The 16,054-nt window shown below is 39.3% G+C and overlaps 1 protein-coding gene across 5 annotated transcripts in view; it reads right to left on the reverse strand.

Moving 5' to 3' along the window:
• The window catches only part of SRPK2 (SRSF protein kinase 2), a 152,342-nt gene that overhangs the window by 100,450 nt on the left and 35,838 nt on the right, over nucleotides 1-16,054 (reverse strand). The window contains exon 2 of one of the 5 annotated variants that reach the window (XM_057417810.1): nucleotides 1,248-1,311. The exons of 3 other annotated variants lie outside the window; for them this stretch is intronic. In XM_057417810.1, the coding sequence (XP_057273793.1) occupies nucleotides 1,248-1,285 (38 nt within the window). In that variant the 5' untranslated portion in view covers nucleotides 1,286-1,311. Of the gene's footprint in view, nucleotides 1-675; nucleotides 804-1,247; nucleotides 1,312-16,054 lie in introns of those variants that run through there. One more of the 5 variants, XM_057417809.1, reaches the window with a different exon arrangement.

The raw sequence follows: 16,054 nt of genomic DNA on the forward strand, positions 1-16,054 counted from the left end.
CCATTTTCTGTATCTCTCAATGCTGATATTTTGTTATACTACAACTGGTGAAAGGCAATGCAGTTCGCTTCTGCGTATCTTCCACAAATATACTTATAAATCTAATTAGGCTGCTCGTTTTGTTTTTTAAAACCATGCCACACAGCACTCGTTCATTCTGAAAGATGCCTTTTAGCCTGCCTCCTTAAGACAGCTTTCAGTGCATTATCATGCCTTTCTATACTGAGCCATTCATTAAAATACTTCAGGTAATAATTTCAGCTAAACATACAGTCTGAGTGCTTAAATACAGGGGGTTTTGCCACTGTTCAATGTCAATATGGCAAAACAGAACATTCGGATGGCTTTTTGCATACAGCCAAAAGGATTAGTGTAAATTATCTGGGAGAAAATGAAAAAAAAAAAAAACCAAAAAACTGTTGCTTTGAATTTAAGCAATTCTGAAAATACAAATCTCTCCCAGAATTCAGCCGCAAGCAAAGGAAGAGTAAGCAGGGCTGGATCACTGAAAATGGACAAAATAATCAGCAGATTATTTTATGTCAGAAAACTTAAATGTGCATTTAGTACCCCGGAATATTTCTTCAAAACGAAACAGCTACTTGAAATTGTAATAATCTGACCGACAGATAAAATAATTGCTTTAAAAACACTTCTGAGTCATTCTGTCCTTACCTGCAGGCATGAACCATTACTGCATGCAGCGACTGCTCCATTTCCTAGCACAGACTTGAACAAGGATCACATCTATCTTACAGAATGTGACTAATTGGAGGATTTGCGATTCCTGAGCTACTTTGCAAAGGACACTCCCTTTCCACATAACAGGACATGAAACGCTTCACCAAATTCTATCGCCTATGCATCTAAACAGAAAGGAACCCTTTGCAACCGTGGAACGGTTTCCTGCAACCCAAGAATGCGAGGTCTTTAAAGGCGAATGTAGAGATGCTGTTTGCACGGCAGCGGGTAGGAGCAGGGTCTGCAGCACCAGTACACACAAGCCTGCTGTAGTACGAACTGCATGCTACAGCCCGGCAGGCTTCATTAAAAATAACATAACAAAACAAATCTCTGCAAAAACGCACAAGGCTTTACCAAAACGAGAGATTCAATTGATGCGGTACAATAACCAGCATGCAAAACGTACAGAACGCCAGCAAACGTGCCGAGGGAAGGAGCAAAGCCCTGCGCGCTGCTCGGCAGTGCTACACCATGAACCGCTCATGCAGGAGATGCAGCTGTACCTTTCTGAAGAGGACGACTTCTCAGAGTTAACTGACATCAGCAGCTCAATCTTCTGCTTGATTTCTGGAAAAATCAGAAAATATTCACAACCGAGACCGCCTGCCCTCGCTTTCCACAGCCTTATTGCCCAGGCGACTCCGCTTCCCTACGCCCTTTTGTCCGGGAAGAGGCCGCAGGACCCGGCGCCTGTGTGAGCCCGGCCCAGCCGCGCTGAGGGGACGAGGCGAGAGGCGCCGCGCAGGACCGCGCACATGACTGCGCACGGCGCCGGGCGGAACCATTCCGCGGGCGGAGGTGGGGGGGAGAGCCTCGCCTCAGCGGCAGCCGACACGGCTCCCGGGCGAGTCCTACTGCAACCGCTGCCAGTGGGCGGGCGGAGGGGAGTTCCTGAGGGGGGAAATCCCGAAACAAAGGGTTTACGGCACGGAGGAGCTTCCCGGTTCCTTATCTAAGCTGTATCGGGCACCCTCGAATAGCTTCAGATCGAGAGCCCTGAAAAATATGGCTCTTTGAATCATTTTTGTCACAAAGAATCAAGTATGAAATCACTACTTTCATACACGGGTTGGAAATCAGACATGGAAACCACTACGTATACCTGGGTTTTATATTTCAGTGCCCTGCCTCCAATTTCCTCCTAATGTACTTTGAACAGTTGTATTTAATTTTCCTTTATGTACTTAGTATTCATTAACTGCCGCCCTGGTGCTGGTAACGGACACGAACCAGGCCAACCTGGGCCCACACTGCAATGCTGTTGTGACAAGCACCCACACCCAGCCATTACCACGGGGACATGTGCCCTAGTCCCGCTGCCACTTGTACCACAGGACGCTGCCAAAGCAGAACAGAATTCACTAGGAGTTCTGGAATCAGGAGGTCTGTGACCCATAAAACCTCAAAGAACAATGTCACAGATGTTAGCATCATCTTAAGATCCTATCCTCGCCACAGACTGTAGGGCCACCTATGAAAACTGCAGTAGGATCTGTGCAACATGGACTATATCCACTTGTTTACAACCAAAGTAAACTTCAACTATTTGGGTTTAACCATTCTACAATAGGAGAGCTTCAACCTTTCTTCCTTTACACATACTTCACATAGAAAACCCCAGGAATTTCTGAAAACAGGAGAAACTAGATTTTTCTTCTTTTAACCAAAGTTAAAAAATTATTACTAAGATGAGTTTATCACCCTCATGCTCTGGTGGAAGGCTTGCAAGTTAGCAATGATCATCACCTGATTAAGCATGATGATGATCAAGCATGCCATTTGTTCTTCCCAAAACATCCTGACCAGAGATACCTCCACACACAGTCTCAGTTCTCACACCCAGAGTAGATGCTTCTCAAAGCTTCCAAGACAATTCTTTGAAAAGTCCAGTATGCCCACAACTGGCTCCACTGTGTGACTGCAAGGACCATGCAGAATTCCCATTACCATTTCCCAACCCAGGCAGCAGGTGCTCCTCCAGTCACAGATGCCAGGAGACTTCTCTGCCCACACAGACCCATCCCTACACAAGCACAAGTTCAGTCGCCACAGGACTGTCCAGGCTGACGGCTGGGGAACCTCCAAGGCTCTGGGCAGCTCCAGAGATGCACCACACTGAATAAGATAATAAGCTTGATGATCTAGTCTCTTGGACCTCACTACTGAAAGGCCACATATGTTCTTACATAGACTATGTGTGTCTTCCCTTCCGTGCCTCAGTTCTCCAGCTATCAAGAGGTGATTACATCAACTAACCTCCCCAGGGTACTGGGTTTTCTATTAAGTAGGACTTTGAACCGCGCAGTGGCTAAGAACTGAAAATACTGAATATTCATCCCATCAGTGAAAGACCCACTCATATTACAGTAAAAAAAAGTCTGATGTCATTAAGAACTACGAAGAACTGCATAAAAGCTCCACAAAGGGCTTTAATACCTCTTCATTTTCAACTATACAACCATACAGTTATTTTCATACAGATTTTTAGTGCAACATATAACATTGGTGTTGATCACGCAAATCATGCAGTGCACTGGATATATCCTTACTTATTTAAACATCTTCTGCAGGACTGAACCAGGTATTCAGAACACTGCAAAAATGTTTCTGTGAAAGAGACTGCCTACTTTCACAAGTGTCTGAATATGGACTACTTCATATTACAGAGGTTAAAAGAAAGTACAGGTACTTTTTTTTCCTTAAGGACCAGCACACCTGCATTGGGTCATGCTCTGATCCAATATGGTTCAACAAGAACAAGATGCTTCGTTGCACATTGTGAGAACACATTGGAGTTATCAGCACTAGAAGCTACACCACAGACATGTCTGTGGGATGAAGGAGACTAAAGGTTCAGACAGCTTTGTGGAGAAAACAGCCTTTCAATACTCTTGATTTTTTTCCTCTTCTGTATGAAGGAATGTTAGAAGGCTGCTCTTTCAGTTGCTTATCCTCACTTTTGGACAGAAATAAAATGAACAATTTGGAGGCACAAACTAAAGTTCATTCGCCCTACCACAGACCCTTGACACTGACTGACTAAATCTGTTCCTCGACCTCTTAATGTAACAATTTTTTAACTCCATCTGAAGATACTTGCCCTGTTAAAATTTAAAATGGAACATATAAACATATTAACAATGTAAGATTTCATGGCAAAATGATATCCAAGAGCTTGGAATAAAGTTATCAACTGATCCGTTCCAGAAGCAAGCCTCTAGACAGGCTTTTCAATGGATGCCTAGAGATTATTACACTTACACTTTATTGCTAATGACTCGCTACAAGATGTTAAAAACAAAACTGAAGACGTAAGCTACTTCAGTTCAAACTTGGAAGTGCCTGGATGCGCTAAGAGATGCACAAGGACATTTCTCTCCAATGGTATTCCAACACAAAATTGAGTTCTACTTTTGTGAAGTAAAACTGAGTGGCACCAAAGATTTATTTAACATAGCAATAACAACTTAAATGAAATGAGACATCACAGAAAAAAAATTCTAACATCATTAATGACTGCTCCATTCCACAGGTAGATAAAACCTCCATTACAAGGTTTTGAGGTTTTTCTTTCTTTCCTTCCCCTCTGTTCTCTCCTGTGAATTTGAAACATTTTCTTACTTGGGATTTACCTATCTTTTGTCTCTGCTGAGATTTTTGCAAGTGGACCCATTTGGTTCATTTCCAAAAGCACATCTTTACACATTCATACTGTATCCCCAAGGTAAGTCAAATACCACCATTATCACTTCTGATACAAAACCCATCCTGGAAATAATTTCACCAAAGCACAACAGATGAGCTTTACACTGAGTGCCTTTTAGGCCAGGAGATAAAAAAGGCTGCAGAAATATCAATGTTACCACTTCTTCAGTTTGATTATTTATAAATTACATGTCCAGAAATCTGGGATCTTTTACGGAATTTATTAGAACATACAAATTGCATCCCAAGTACAAATAAAAAAAGAGAAAACCCTTCAAATTCTGCTTATCCTACCAGCCACTCAACCAGCCTTTGCAGCCCAGAGAATGCAAATCACAGTAATAGTTGTTAACCTCCAAGTAAAATAAAAAATTCTAGTGCTGTGGCACAGAGGTAAATGCTGGGCTATGTTATGAATTCAATGGACACCACCTTTAATGGCTTTTATGAGTTACTGAATGACTGTATTGATCAGCACACAGACATACAGTGAACCTCTGCTTAGTAAGCCAACACTTAAGTTCGCACTGAAGAGTTTTGGCCTGTCCTAATTTCAGAGGCAACAAAAAGATGGCACTGCCAGTAGAGCCACATCCAGAGGAATAGATCATAACACTTTGTCTGAAAAAAAAATGAACGGAAATCAGTGCCTGCAGTCTCAAAGCAGCAGCTAATACAAGGAACTTCCCAAGGTACAAAATTACAATCAACTTGGGTATGGGCAGCAGTACCATTGTCACCAACTTCTCAGTTGTTTCATGTGCTTTTGAGTGACTTTACGTTGTGTACAGACCAAACGGCAGAGAACTGGCACTCATCCAAGGCCTGAGCAAAGCAGACACACTAAGTCTCTAAAGCTGTACTATTCAAGCTGCAATTGAATGAAAACAAAAAACAAGCTCAGAAAGACTCTGCACTGCCCGAAATGGCTTCATAATCATCACATTTTTATTTTCTTAAACCAAAGCAAAGAAGAAATTAACTATTTACAGGGATCTGTGCTCAGCCTTTTGGGTTTTTTTTAGGTCAGTTGTTTGCCCCCTCTCAGATGTTCAGGTGTAGCTGTGGGTTAGATCAGAGAGCAAGGTATGAAATACAGGTTAAAACGGGAAGGTATCCCCTTTTTGAGAGAGGTCATTTGCTCTGCCAAAAAAAAAAGAGGAGACCAGAGGCCTGGAAAAATGAAGAGCCCTACAAAGAGGTACTGGAAGTTTCTAAACTCAACAGGGATTTGGAGGAGAACATCATGCCAAAGGCTCCAAGAAGCCTAAAGCTTCCACAAGTCTAGAACAAACTGTCTCAGTAAGGATAAGGGGGAAAAACTCTCAAGACAACCCAAAGAAGAGAAACTGTTTTTTTTCAATGATGTGAAAGAACGATACAAAAAATCTGATATGGAAATGGGGAACCTCTGAGGAAAATACACATGATCTGGGAAAAAAAAACAACAGGAAGCAGGTCTAGCCTGGAGTTTTGTTTGGTTTTACCAATAAAAGAAAGCACCAAGAGATCCCTGCAGCAAAGAAAAAAAAAAAAAACAAAAAACTAAACTTAGCTGCTGCTTAAGCACAGATGGAAAAATGCAGACAAGGTAAACAACATATACAACACTGCACAAACTGTTCCTTATGACATACCGGTAGATATTAGTATTTCAAAGTCAACTGACTTTGTTTCACTAAAAACTTAATCATATCTATCACAAACAGGTTTACAACATATTCATCAGTCAAGATTAAAATATCTTACTGAAAGTGCATATATTAAGTTTATCCAGGGCAGAGAACCACTGTTGCAGAAGTCAACATAATACAGCTTGCTCTTTTTTCCCTGCTTACTTATTTACTTTAGAGAAAACGGGAGAGAAGAAGCAGCAGCTGAACATACTGCTTTCAATTTATTGAGATGTAAACACCAAATTCCTGACACACCAAATTCCATACATCCCTTTTAAAATAAACATTATACTAAACAGATGCAAGAAAAATATACCCAGTTTTTAATCAGTACATAAACTAATCCACATTTTGTTAAGCTAGGCTGGCCATAGACTATCAGGTTCAGTGCTTTTCTTCCATTTTCTGTACAGCAAATATGTTAGGAGACAGGACCAGGTCTTCCCACACACATACACTTTTTTTTTATTTTCTTAAGAAACCATGGGTTGCATCTGGTCTTCTCCTGGCAACCTCAGGTACACAGAAACAATGATTCTACACATTTCAGTTATACTTCAAACACTACTGGAATCATCTACTTGGCTACTTTTAAAGAACATTCCTACAAGGATGCTGGAGAGAGACTCTTCATCAGGGACTGTAGCACAGGACAAGGGCGAATGGGTTTCAACTTCTTTCAAGTTCTTTACTGTGAGGGTGGCGAGGCACTGGAATGGGCTGCCCAAGGAAGCTGTGAATGCTCCATCCCTGGAGGCGTTCAAGGCCAGGTTGGACAGAGCCTTGGATGACATGGTTTAGCGTGAGGTGTCCCTGCCCATGGCAGGGGGGTTGGAACTGGATGAGCTTAAGGTCCTTTCCAACCCCAACTATTCTATGATTCTATGAATATATTTATAGTGATATCACTGCTATCCTTCCAAAGTGAGTTTTTCATACCTGACCTGGGGTTACAAAATATTCTGAGGAAAATTTGTTCTCCAAAATGGCTGCACCCCCTGTTAATACCCAAGAGATAAGTCTACCCCGGTTTTTAAAGACAGACACCTTTCATCCAGGGGGCACTACTTCCTGCTTAGCACTGTTCTTCTTAATACAAATAGAAGCAAAAGCCAATCTGAAGGTCAGCATGTACTTTTGATGGTAGCTGTTCCTTGTTTTGCAGAGGAAACTGGAAGACCATTCATTGAGAAAATTTACCGAACAACGGGTTTTTATACAAGAAAAAGCACAACACTATCATTTTAAAACTTCATTTCACCATAAGGAGGACATGGGAAAGCATGGAATACAGAAAGGAACGAAATACTGTAGGAAGGAAACATACACTGCAGGAAATCTCAGGGTGGAAACCAGAAACTTGAGAACATCCACCATACTGTCAGGTTTGTTTGTGCTTCTCTAAAAGGGAAAAAAAGGCATGCAAAATACACAGCTAAATTTGCCTTTCACTTGTTTAAATATTTAGTTTCCAAATATATAAATATACAGCCAAAGTCACATACTTAATACCTCTGAAGAATTTTTAACACAAATTCTTGAGTTTCTTGTTTATGTTTATATATTTAAATCTGTGAAGGAAGTTTATAGATAAACTTGAGGAAGCACTAGGTATTAAAGAAGAAAAGCATTAAGATATGCCACAATTACTCTAAAAGTGGCCCATTATAAACCCAGGGAAACAGAATTACAGCTAAACTTAAAAAGAAATTCAAATACATAGGTTAGGTCACCCACATAACTTAAACTAAGCCATGTTGACATAAGCTGGCATTTAATCTTTTGCCAGGCTGTACTATTCATTAACAAAGTGCTGACTGAAACAAAAAGATGACATTAAGAGGAATTCTTCCTTCCAGTAGTTCTCCTGGGTCTGCAGCATTTGCTGTACCAGATGCACACCCAGCACCAAGTTGTGGCTTTTCCCTCCCTAATCCCCTTTCAGGCCAATAACCAGCTCTGCCCAAGGTTTGTTTGGAATTCTGCAATTGGACAAAAAGCCATTCTTCAAAGAAAAAAAAATAGAAAATTTAAACTTCTTTTTGCTTAACTACTTCTCAGGATAAATACCAGTAAAACACAAAGAAACATTATTAACACCAAATATGATTGTGCTTTTTATTCTCTAAGTATTTATTTATTTAAATGTGTGTATATATATATATATATGTATCAACATTATTCATATTATATTGTTTATATGATTTATGTTGTGGCAACTTTATTATTTATATGTATTTAACCTTTATGAGAAAGTTTTGTTTGGAAGGGACAGGGACAGAGTTGAGAACATTTCTTGCAAGTTGCTGCAAAACATAAATGTTATTCCTATACATTTCTCCATTCCAGGGGAAAAAAAAACCCACCCTCAAAATATTCAGGAAGTTTGTCCAAATGCATCCTCCTGTCCTTTAAAATCAGCTGCCCATTGCTTCCTATTACTAGCCACATAACAGTTTCACGTAGAAACAGTTGTACATAAGGTTGCTAAATGCAGTAGTTTAAGAAGTTATTAGTGCTAGTTAAAACAATAAATGATGAGCTAAACCTTTCCTAAACCTTGCCTAGAGCAAGCCAAACGGTTTACTGGGTGTGCATGGTCAGCTCTTCTACCAAAGCTGAAAGAAATTCAATCTCTGGCATAATAACGGTTTGGGAAGTTTTTCACACCCAACTACATACAGTATCTTTGTTGTCTTAACTCACTGTACAGAATGGGTAATTTCTGATTTCTAGTTTGAAATACTTCTAATGTATTCCTTTTATAATCTAGTGTACAATTGTTACTGTGTTAAGATTCTTTGAATAATAGCATTTTCTTTCAGGTCTACAATTTGCCTAAATGCCTTAAGTGCTATTCAAATTTTCAAATACTAATATTTTTCCACTCCTTTGTTATGTGCTTTTTCTTCAAAACTTATGGAAAAAAAAATAAATTGCTCTAATGTTGCAAAATGACAAATTAAATTCAGTCTTAAGAAAAAACAAACCAGGTTTCTATTCATCCAGACTGAGTCAAGCATATGTTACCTTCTGAAGTCTAAAGCAATGACTCATAAAATCTTGCACACATTCTGATTCCTGCTTCTCCTAGGAGATGAAGCTACACAATTTACCCAGAAGGTTTAAACTGGGTCACAATTATTGAAGACATGTTATAACCTTAAACTCCAGGCTAGAATTTCTCCTTACTTATCATTCACTGTTTCAAAAAGCTTTCTGGTTTTACTTTTTATTTCAGTTTTCACATTTAGAAATCCTTATAGTAGAAACATTTTTAAATTGAGATATTTGGACAGGATATTGACAGAATGTTTTTACATTGTGATCATCACTACAGCATCTACATAACTGGCTTTTCCAAATACTCTTTCAAGGTTTTCAACATTCCTTATCCTGCAGATCATCAGGCTCTTATACTCCTTGAATTCTGAGCTGTAAAGTTGATGTTTGCAGCTGTGTTCCTCTAGAACAAGAGACAGGACTTGTTTCACCTTTCCTGGCCTTGTAAGAGCACAAACTGTTCTCAGAAAAAGCTCCATCAAAAAAGTATCTGTCATCCTGAGCACAAAGCAAGCCAAAAACCTCTCCACTTCAGCTTGAAGTTTTGTCCCACTGGGACATGGGCCCATGTGGTGATCATCTATCCAAAGCATAGCTCTTCAGGAACACAGTTGTCCCTGTCAAACTTCAGTTAAGATGTTCCTTATTGTTTACAAGGGACAAGGCGGATGAAACAAAAACAATAAAACCCCAAACAAACAAAAAACATCATGAAACAAAATAGGTTTTTTACAAGAAGAAAGAATGAGAGCATGTGTGGAAGACAGCAGGAAAGACATCATCAGCTACCATTAAAACTGCCAAACCCAAGACACTGATGTCGGCTTACTATGCCACACTTGCCAAATAACACCCAATATCCATCTGGCTTTACCTATAGTTCCTTTATTTGGACACTGTACAACTTCTGCGTAAATAAGCCTGTCCACTGTGCAGTCTAGGTTCTGGGAATCTCTGACAGCACTGAAGGAAATATTAAGGCTTTGTCTCACAGCAACCTTCCCAATATTTCAACAACCTTGAAATTCTGTATCCAACCAGTTAGTCATTCTTCAGCATGCTCCTTGCAGATTGTTTCTTATTGAAAAAACAACTGAAGGGCCAATACAAACTCTTGAAGGACACTGAAGTCCTCTGTTAGAGCCTGTCAGATCAACATCAATTACAGCAAGGAACTGGCTTTGGACTGTGGCTCCTGCACACACCACTTTTGTTATCTCTGAGGTGAAGAAAGCAGAAGAAACTTAACATGGAACACCAACACTTTCCAGTCATCTGAAACACACGTGTGCTACCTGTAATCATACTTGCTTCTCACATGGGGATCTGCCTTCCTGCTTCCATAACCATTGCCAATGAAAGCAAAAAAGCCCAAATACAGTCTACAGAAGGAAATCATCACAGCAACAGTAAAGCTGTTAACAATTATACCTGAGAAATATGGTTCTCCATAATAAAGCATCTTTTTAATTTTTAGCTAATAGATCTGCCTATTCTTACATCACATCTTGAACAAGTTTAAGCTTTCAGAAACAGTATTTTTAGTCAAGCTATTATACAGAAAAATTATATTTGAAAATTATTACTGGAGAGAAAATTGTACTGATGACAAATTTTAAACATGCATGCAGTGCCCACGAAAGGAGGAACCTTCTAATTATATTTCAACTGTGTTTCTCATGTATACCATTTTCACTCTTTGGTTGCCAGTGCCCTGGATTTACACTGCAACATAAAAAGCCACTGGAGATTTTTCTATTGGGCTTCTCCCTAGCTGAGGGTGGACATAGTAGTAACATAGGAAAGTCTTTACTGAAACTGATACAAACGCTAAACACCCTAACGCTGATAACCTGGCACTCAGACGAAATCTTAAAGGATGTTCCTGTATTAACATTTTCTTTTTTGCAAGGAACAGAAAAACCTTTAAATCTTCATGTGCCTGTCTTTATAACATAATTACAGCATAATATATACATGTATTGAACATGTGGGAAAAAACACACTATGCTCACAAAAATGGAAAAAAAAAAAAATGTATGAGGTACTTCCAGTTAAGGGAGAGCTATGAAAGCTCATTCTGAAGGGTTTCCATGAGGAGTACTTTTAATTTTTTAGATACAACATACAACACACATGCAGATACTTGTAAAAAATATCCCCTTGCTTTGCTTTTGCTCTTGCTCTGTTCTTCAAAGAAATGCCATGTTGATTTTTTTAAAGCAACATTATTCTTATGCAACAACATCAACAACTGACTGGAAAGTGATCTGGAGAAATATCTGCAAACTTTTACAGGGAGACTTAAGAAATGGAATAAGAAATTTTAAAGATTCTTATCAGAAAACATTCTGGCTGCTAGAAACAAAGTATTTCCATAGGAAATAAGAGAGTTAAAGGTAACCACAATAATGGAGGTATTTATATAAAGCAGAGGTCTGTCCAGACATGAGATGTGATCTTACATTACCACCATCGTTCCCCCCCCACCCTCCATTAGTTTGTCATCTAAATGATATCACAATCAGCTATTGCTGATGAAAAATTCAGTGTGCTTTAGCAGCTCACCTCTTGAGCATTAAGACTTTCAAGATTTCTTTCAGCTCCACTGTTTTTCTTTTCACACCCTCTCCCCTTCTCCATCTGACTTCCCCATTGCTTATTCAGCAACTACATGAGAACCCAGGTATTTCCTTGTCTAAAAGCTGACTACAAAAAGCTTCTCCTGTAGTGAAGCCAGTGATATAGGTGGTGAGTCATCACCATCCACCCTGCAAATGTGTGGTGACATCATTCAGTAGCTCGTCATGGCCCTTCCTTTCCTCCCATCTTCTCCTACACAGTATGAAGTGGATTTCGTTGAGCATCACCACTAAAAGTGTAGATGTTCGTCACTCAGCCTTCTCCCCGCAATGCTACCAGGTCTGAGCCCTGGTGGCTGGCATCTAATGAGTCAGCAAATGATGTCACTTAAACGTGTCCAGACCCGGCCAATTTCTTCTTCAAACCACCAAGTTAGAACTCCACTACATTCAGTCTTTCCCTGCATATGTGAGCAATGCAAAACACTTTGACTTCACTGCTGGCAAGAAATATCTATACATGTAGGTTTCAACAACATCATCCTAATTTTGGCAGCTGTTACAGCAACACTTAAACAATGCACAATGTTCCACAGATTGCCAACAGTCAGTTATGTCTTTCAGAAAAATAAATCTTACAGAAACTAAAAGAAACTTCGTTTGAAAAATAGAACACAAATAGTCATAAAGACATCAAAAGGAAAAGGAAAACAGGAAGAACAAAACAAAACAGACTGGCACGCAATACTCTGTCTGCTACTTTAGGTTTCACTGAGGGCTCAGAGAAGGGTCCATCCTTTGAGAACTTCCATTTATAGAAACACAGGGGAAAACAGAAAACTATATTAAATAAAAATAAAAACCTCATAAAAGAGCAGTCAAATTATCTGGATTCTCTTCATATTCAGTATCCTATTCCCTAAAGTATCTAACTTCACAGTCATAGAAGATACATGCTTGAAAACCAGATCAGTCAAGTTTCAACAGGGCTGGCCAAGTCTAGCCCAAACAAAGCCTCCTGGTGATCATTCTGGCTCCCTTACAGTGAAGGAAACACACTTCAATGATTATATGTATTTTAAATGCCACTGCTACTTCACCCTACTTACAGGAAACCTAGAATATAAATAAATTCATTGAATCTTTATCTGTTCCTGGTATTTAACACCCATCATGAGATACTTTTATATATGCATAAAGAGGAAGGATAACATTAAGTAATAAGCAGCAGAAAAGGAGACAACCTTACAGGTCGATTCTAAACAGTGTCATTTTGTTAAGTTGTAAGAATCACCAATTTACCTCCAAATGTAATTAAGAACTACATGAAGGAAAAGACACGAGAGAGCAGAGACTGTTGGGAGACATGGCGCAAAATACAATTAGCAGAAACCACTGAGAGCAGAGAAAAATCAAGCAGGAAAAAATAAAGCAAAAAATTCTGGGAGAAGGAAAAGGGAATAACGGTCAGAGGGGGAAAAGGTGTTGCCAGGGCAAAAACAGACAGATGAAGACAGCAGACAAAGAAGGATGAGAAAGCTCAGGAGAGTGTAGGAAGACCAGCAAACTAAAAAAAGACGAGGACTAAATCTTGCAAGGGAAAACACTGAATGTAGCAAGTGTGCTCAGCTTTAGTGAGCCGATGTGTGCTTGTTTAGGGGAAGGAAGGCAAGAGCACTTTGAATATTTTAAAGAAGATCAACTTGTGTTCTTCTATACACTGTCTACACAATACACCAGAATATGTACTGGAAAACGGCACATCCTTCCTTTCTCCTGCAAAAGGGACATGACAGCAAGCAGGTTACTACTGCCCCCCACCCTGCAGTGCTCCTTCTACTCCAACAAGCAGCAAAGCAATGACAAGAGCAGCTGAGGGAGTGGCAGGTCCATGAGCTGAACCCAGCACCTGACATTTAAAATCACATTTTGGAGGTCCCTATATAATGGAAAATGAGATGCCGAGTACAATTTGTACCTATTTGAAGAGAGTCCACAACATATTTAGAGAACTCGTAGCATCCGCTTTTTACATTAGGAATTCAGCTTTTGCCCATGAATAAAACCCCAAACTTATGAATAAGACAGTAGAATGACATCATGGACACAAAAAGTAAAATGTACATTTGAAAACAGACTCTTTTTCAGACTTTTGTTTATTTTGCTGTTATTTTTTCATGTTCATTTTACTAGAAGACATGGAAGAGGAGCTTGCTTTTTTGCTTTTTTCTTTTTTTTTTTAATATGCAACACCCCCAAATGCCGTGTTAAAACTGGAAAAACTCCCAATTGATGTGAGTCATCAAACCACTCCTCCAGCAGGAATAAAGTGACAGCAAGATTTAACACTGCCCTGGTTTATTTTCACTTCGAAATATGAACAGGAAAAGTGACTGAAAGTGACAAAATATCCAGGCTTGCTTTATCCTCAAAGGATAATTATTAGAATTATTTTGTTTCTTTGTTGATCTGCTTGAGAAAGTACACAAGTGACTAGATAAAAAGCCAGATCCAGAAGTATGTAAGAAAGCATAAATTATTTTACATTACACTTGGCTATGTCCAAACATCCTCTTAAGAATCTAGTTGGAACAGTTTCAAAAGCTGTCAAACCAGCATCCGTAGTGTATAAATCCCTAGAGTACTATGGAGACATTGAGGATATCAGCATTATTTTTAAAGAGAGAAGTTGCCTTCCTGTGGTAACTTGTTCTGCAGGAACTGACTGAAAAGGCACAATGATAATTTTCAACCACTAACTTTTAGAGTGCTTAAATTAATTCTACTTGTTTGTGCCCACCTCTGAATTACCATGGGCTCCTTCTGCTGTAAACGAGGAAGTGGGAAGTTCAGGATAGGGTTCATCTAACCCCAAACAAGATGAATCCCGCCAAGCGCCAGTGTCTCTCCAGGGATAATGAAGAAGTCTGGATAACCAGATCGGACATAGACACCTCCACTGCAGACATCCACATGATGGAATGAATTCAGGTAGCTGTATCAGTGCAGATAATCTTCACCTATTTAGTTAACAATTCCTGTTGTAATTTAACATGGAATTAAAATATCTTTTAACGTCAGCCTTCTTTGTGTATTAGTTACACTGACTCACTTCCCTTCCATAAGGTATATGCAGAAAAGCGAGGCTACAGCTTGTTTATTTATTTTACAGTGGAGTCACTCAGGTGTTCACAAATTTAAGATGCTCAAAATGTTTTTAACTTGCTATTATTCACTGAAATCCACCTATGATAGAGGTTTGGAACAGGTACTAATATAGTTACATTAGCACATAAATTCCCATATATAGAGGCAAGCCATCAATCACATTAACACTTATTATTCTTTGAAAAAGAAAATAACATGGATATGATTAAGTTTGAAGGCAGGAAAGGCACAACAAATCAGGAAGAGTACCAGTGGAGACAAAGCAAAGCACTTAGAACATTTTCTTTAAGAACTGAAAGCAGAGAGCATGGGCATGTTGGCCAAAAAGAAAAAAAAAAGTTGAAAAACTAGACAGGGAACAAAGTCAAACAGGAATTCCTGCTGGATTTCATTCATTCTCATTCTTATCTTCGTATTTGTGTAAAGTAACACAGATGCTAAATAGTTAAAGTCTTACGGCAAGATAAACAATGAAATACGTAACAGCACAGGGATATTTTAGTGATGTAACTCTACTCAAGCTGATAAAGTTACATGGGATTAAATCTAAACAGACATATTTGTGGATTTAAAGATGCGTACAGGACGGTAAGAACATTTCAGCCCTGCATGGCTCCAAATCTCTATACACATGAAACTTCTGGTCATCAAACCAAACTCTTAAAACCTACACTAAGGGCCACTGCAGAATCAGTATTTTTACTTCCTGCCCCAGAGAATTTAAAATTCCAGTGGGAATAAACATACTGTTACAGTCATCAGTTCAAGAGAGTTATCAATGGGGCCACTGTATTGTCCCCAGAGTGCAAATGCTCCAGAGCAGGTATGGTCAGGGTCTGTGTTCTGCAGCCAGGGCACCAGGCTCTGAAAGACTCTGAAAGCCACATCCAACCATTACTGACTCTTTTCAACTCAGTTGTGCATTTTATATTCTTCTTTTAAACTTTGAGGCAAAAACCATATTGTGAGTTAACATGTGATCTTGTGAATTAATATCAGAAGACAAGGTTTTAGACACACAGCAGGTTTGAGACATAATCCTCAAATTGCTACTCATTGGAAGGGCTTCACTATCTTACAGTGGGGCACATTTTTGCAAACAACAATCAAAAAGTG

The sequence above is a fragment of the Pezoporus wallicus genome, unplaced genomic scaffold, assembly GCF_028554395.1.
Source record: "Pezoporus wallicus isolate ANWC-B61680 ecotype Strahan unplaced genomic scaffold, APGP_CSIRO_Pwel_v1 contig_5542, whole genome shotgun sequence".
NCBI lineage: Eukaryota > Metazoa > Chordata > Aves > Psittaciformes > Psittacidae > Pezoporus > Pezoporus wallicus.